This window comes from Elephantulus edwardii, unplaced genomic scaffold (assembly GCF_000299155.1).
Source record: "Elephantulus edwardii isolate Elephantulus edwardi_28Jun2011 unplaced genomic scaffold, EleEdw1.0 scaffold00002, whole genome shotgun sequence".
NCBI classification, from domain to species: domain Eukaryota; kingdom Metazoa; phylum Chordata; class Mammalia; order Macroscelidea; family Macroscelididae; genus Elephantulus; species Elephantulus edwardii.
The window spans coordinates 47546976-47552579 of NW_006399752.1; the positions used below are offsets into that span (position 1 = coordinate 47546976).

Here is a 5604-nt window from a genome sequence, read left to right on the forward strand (position 1 = left end):
AAACTCCTCACCACTGGACCAATAAGCAACATCATGATAGATTGAAGAAGGACTAAAATTATCAATTATCTCATCGTACTTGGATCCACAGTCAACACTCTTGGTACCAGCAGTGTGGAGATCAGGAGATGTATTGCGTTGGGCAAGCCTGCTGTCAGGAACCTCTTCAAACTACTGAGGAGCAGTGCTGTTAGTTTGAAGACTGTGGTGTACATGATTCAGGCCATGGTCTTTCCAGTCACTTGCTATGCCTCTGAGAGCTGGACAGTGAGTAAGGATGACAGAAGAAGAACGATGCCTTGGAGTTGTGGTGGTGGAGAAGGTCACGGAATAGCCTGAGGACTGCCAAAAGAACAAACAGATGTGTCTTAGAAAAAGTACAGCCAGAGTACTCCTTGGAATCAAGGATGGCCAAGTTTCGTTTCACATACTTTGGGCATGTTACTAGGAGAGGTTATTCCTTGAAAAAATGGAAGGTCAGTTAGAGAGAGGAAGATCTGCAATGAGAAGGATTGACACAGTGACTGCAGAACAGCCTTAAGTGTGGCAGAGATGATGAAGATGGCTCTAGATAGGGCAGGATTCAGATCTGTTGTTCATAGGATTGCTGTGAGACATAGTAGATTTGATGGCACCCAACAGTAACATGAGTTCCACAGTCAGCTCCTGGCCTAGTTTTCACGGCTGATATTGAGCTTCTCCAGCGATTCTTTCCACAGATGTGATCGATCTGATTTCTGTGCATTCCATCAGGTGAAATCCATGTGTATAGCCTCCCTTTGTTTCTTATAAAATGTATTTGCAATGAATAAGTTGTTGATTGCAAAGTTCTATCACAACGATGTCAGTCTGGAAACTAAGATGCACCCGATCCAAGCCATAGTCTTTGTAGTTACTTGCTATGAATCAGAAAGTTGGACAATGACTAGGGATGATAGAAGGAGAATTGATGCTTTTTGAGCTACAGTGATGGAGAAAAGTATTGAATATACATACCATGGACTGCTAGGAGAACAAACAGATTCATCCTGGAGAGGATGAGATAAGGTTGCTCCTTGGAGGCAGGGATTCTGAAGCATCATCTGACATACTTTGGACATGCTGCAAGGTGGGACTAGTCCTTGGAGAGGGATATCATGCTTGGGAGGGTGGAGGGTCAGCGCAAGAGAGGAAGACCCTCGATGAGGTGGATTGATTCAGTGACTGGGGTAATGGGTGTAGGTGTGTCGGAGACAATAAGATTGGCACAGAATAGAGCAGGGTTTAGGGCTGTTGTACATTGGGTCACTATGAGTCGCAGGCATCTTGATGGAATGTAACAACAATAACAACCATACTTCCTTCTTTAAACTTTAGATTTTATTTGTAAATGATTGCAAAAATAAATATATAAACATATTTACTCATATATTTACTTCTTTTAGGGCTCTATTTTTTGTGTCAATCCAGATATTAGTACCATTTTCCATCTAGTCCTCCTTGAAGGACTTCTTTTAAATATTTTTAAAATAAATATTTTAAATTTTTTTATTGCTTTTCATATAATAATACCTTTTACAGTAGTTTTCATTGATATACATAGTGTTGAAACAATGTATATCAATGTGTGAAAACAATGTATTTAAATTTTGTAAACTAGTATAAAAAATAATGTAAAATAGAATGTATATGAATGATTGTATGAAATACAGTGTAAATGAAAGATTGTATAAAACACAGTGTATGTGAATTGAAGGATTTCTAAAACACATTTTATTGTCTCAAGAAAACCTGCTCCTCACTGCTGTCTAGTCAGAATTGTCTCACAGCTGATCGTCTGGTGAGTTTTCGGAGGCTGTGTTTAGATTGAGTGGAAGAGGATTGTCCATCTTTCTCCGGTAGAGCGGTTGGAGGATTTGAACCAGTGGAGAACCATGCATTTCCGCCTTAACAGCCCAGCTCCCTATAGACCATCGCAGCAGAGCTCACCTGTGATGTAGTTTTGTATGTCTGAAAACTTATTTTGCCTTTGCTTTTGAATTGTCAGGTGTTAGTGGGTAAGGAATTGTGCTTCTAGCCCAAAGGCAGGCAGTTGAATCCACCAGCTGCTCCATGGGAGGAAGATGGACAATCTCCCGTGCAGCTTACAGCCTCTAAAAAAAGTCCTCTGGAGAGTCAGCCAAGAGTCAGTTTTGATTTCATGACACGTAAGACCAGCAATGAGAGTTTGTGTTTTCCTGTCTCTTTGCTTACCTAGTTATGTGTTAATAGATTCTAGATCTTGTCAATTTTACCTCATTGAGATTCAGATATCCTTGTCTTCCTTCAAATACTATTATTAATTTTGTGTTAGTTTGTGGTTAAATTACTTGAAAAGGGTTTGGATGTTTTTCGGTTTGCTTGCTAAACTTTTTTCAGGCAGCACCCAAGCAATCTTCCTTGTTTAAAATGTTATTTTCTTTTCTTTTTTTCAAGCAATCTTAAAGGGCTGAGTTTCCCTGCTGTAGACCAGAAGCTGTGTTCATGCTGTTGGCATGAGCAGGTGTAGGGGCTCACCTCACTTGCTTCCCCCCTGCTCAAAACCATCTATTCTAGTGTCTGAACATTGTTATTCTCTCCCGCCTCCCTTCCCCCCCCCATTTATTTATCCATTGTTGCACATTTTCTCCCCTTCCCTCCCCCTTCCCACCCTACAATGCACCCCTTATTCCAGATTATTCTCATACAGATAATGCACAATCATATATTTCTTTCAGACAGTCCTTCCCCTCATCTGTTCTAGTGCAGTGTTCATTTCCTATTTACTCTTTTCCATTCTGTCCCCAACCCCTTTATGTCTGTTTTACTTTATAACAACAATGCTATACAGTATTTATCCTTCTTGTTTTATAGTAAGGTAAATCTAGTCTGTGCTACTCTTTTTTGGAGACAGAAGTCTCCTTTGATACCCTGCTTTTAAAAAATACATACATTTAAAGTCAGTATAAATGAAGAAACAGCAGTGTGTGTGTGGGGTTAGCCAATCCCTGATTTTCACTAACTCCACAAAGGAGAATTGCCCCTTTCAGTAACATCTGGTACAGAAAACCGATCCCATGGTAAGACATAGTCCCCCATGCTTTTGCACATGCTTTTACTAATCAAAGGGTCTGATATTTACAGTCAAAGCTGTGGCGTTTATTAAGGAAATGGGGAGGGGTGAGTGGCAGGGGAGGGCAAATGTCATACAGTGAAAGTCCAGGTTAAGTCCAGCAACACAAATAAACCTCTGCCCTGGTTTCCTCAGTTGTCCAGGAAGCCCCCTCTATTAGCAGTCTCCAGTTAGTTCTTCTGGCTCTGTCTCTAGGGCCCCATCAGGCTACTCCTTGTTAGTCTCTCTGCGGTCTGGTTAGCTCTCCCTCTTATGTTGGTCCCACAGCTGTTGATAATGTGGAAAACACTGGTGAATTATGACTCATATGTCTGCAGTTGAGGCAGCTGGAGAGCACACCCCTTCAGGGGCTAAGGCAGTGGCTAGAAAAGTCTTTTAAAAAAGTCCTAAGGGGAGCTCTGGTGGCCTAGTGGCAAGAAGCTGCAACTACAATCCCCGAGGTGCACGGTTCGAATCCACCAGATGCTCTGCCAGGGAAGGAGGAGCAATCTCCTCCAGTACCAGTCAGATCTGATTTGATGGTACACGCACACAAAAATAAAATTAAAAAAATATTAAAAAAATAAAAAAAAAGTCCTAACACCACTGCAATTCCAAAGGCACATGGTTTGAATCCACCAGCTGCTCCACAGGAGAAGGATGGATGGTCTCCTGTGAAATTTACTGTCTCTGAAAACCTACTGAAGGTTCAACTATGGGTTGATTCTGACTCAACAGCACACAATATCAGCACCATCACAATCAGAAGTTTCTTACAAACCCACTGAACCAAATTTTCTATTTTATTATTTTATCTGATTTTTTCCCTTAGAGGAAAGGGTGTTCTGAAGTTGCCAAAGTGATAAATTTCCCTCTTCATTATGTTTGTGGTCTGTGGTTAACAGACACTTGATTAAAGGCACTGTTCCTGCTTCAGGCTCTGGGGCTGCAGAGTTGGTCACTCCCTAGGTCAGTTAATGGGGACGATCTGAGCGCACCTGAGCCCCAGGACAGATGTATCTGCACTGAACTCCGCTTCCCCTGCATGAGCTTGTGGGTGATTTAGTCTTAGGTTACTTTCTCTTGCTAATGGCCCCTCATAAGTAGTTAAAGGAAGCTCTGGTGGCCTAGTGGGGAGGAGGGTGTGCTGCCAACCGAAAGGCAGACAGTTTGAACCCATCAGTTGCTCTGAAGGAGAAAGATAGTTACAGTCTCAGATCATACCTCTGAAAGCCCAAACAGTAAGCTGTTTGTTGGTTCCAACTTGACAGCACATAACCACCACTGCGAGTGGTTAGATGGCTTGATTGCTAACTGAAAGGTCAGAAGTTCGACCTGACCAGCCAGTGTGTGAGAGGAAGATGTGGCAGCTGCTTCCTTTAGAGTTACAGCCTTTAAAGGAAACCCAGTGGGATAGCTCTGTCCTGCAAGGTCACTATGAGTCAGAATCACCTCAGCGGTGGTGGACACTGGTAATCGGTAATGACCAGCCCAGTGGTTTTACCAGGAAGGACTTGGGAAAGACACTACTGGTGTCCTCTCTGACGGGGCAGGCCATGGATGCTCCAGGAAGAGGCTCAGAGCCCAGCATGGAGTCAAGAGTCAGGGCTGCAGAAATGAGGACAGGTCCTGAGTGAGGACAGGCAATCTTCTTTGTGTTCTCTGATTTGTAGATTTGTTTTGTATTTTTTTTTCCCTTTAGATTTTGTCTTTTTACTTTTTCAAACCTACATTAATTTGGTAGAGTTCAGAATATTGCATAATGATATAAATTGTTATAGAGACATAGTTCTATAATAAGATATGTCCTATCTTACAGGCAAACTCAGACGGTCACAGTGAACACAGTTAGGAGGAGGTCTTCTTCAAGGATGTCTCTGGTAAGGAGAACTGGGATTGATTTGTCTCTTAGTATCCTTCTCTAATAGTTATGCTATAATAAAATATTACTTTGTGACATTATTTTATTGTTGTAGTTATGTGCCATCGAACGGCCTGTGACTTATAGTGACCGTACGTACAATAGCTCTGAATCCAGACCTGTCCTGAGCCAGTCTCACCGACTCCAACACACATACACCCATTGCCCTAGTCACTGTATCACTGAATCTCATCCAGGGATTTCCTCTCCTGTGCTGTTCCTCCACACTTCCAAGCACGATGTCCTTCAAGGACTGGTCTCTGCTGGCCGTGTGCCCAAAGTATGTAAGACGGACCTTCAAAATCCTTGCCTCTCAGGAGAAACTTGGTTTCACTCTCTCCAAGACAGACCTGTTTGTTTTCTTGGCGGTCCGTGAAATGTTCAAGACTCTTCTCCAGCACCACAACTCAAAGGCATCAATTCTTCTTCTATAGAAGTTGTAATTTTGAGTCTGAGCCATGAAAATGTATTGGTAATTTGATAATTTTCAACCAAAGAAATGATAATTTTCTATAGACCCTGTCTAATTATTATTCTTTTGATGATTTAGCTAAGAGAAACAATAAATTAGATG

General features: G+C 41.9%; 1 protein-coding gene across 1 annotated transcript in view; it reads left to right on the top strand.

Annotated features, from left to right (window-relative positions):
• The window catches only part of PTPN21 (protein tyrosine phosphatase, non-receptor type 21), a 107228-nt gene that overhangs the window by 80212 nt on the left and 21412 nt on the right, over positions 1–5604 (top strand). The window contains exon 10 of the mRNA XM_006879134.1: positions 4929–4989. Coding sequence (XP_006879196.1) covers positions 4929–4989 — 61 coding nt within the window. The remainder of the gene's footprint in view (positions 1–4928; positions 4990–5604) is intronic.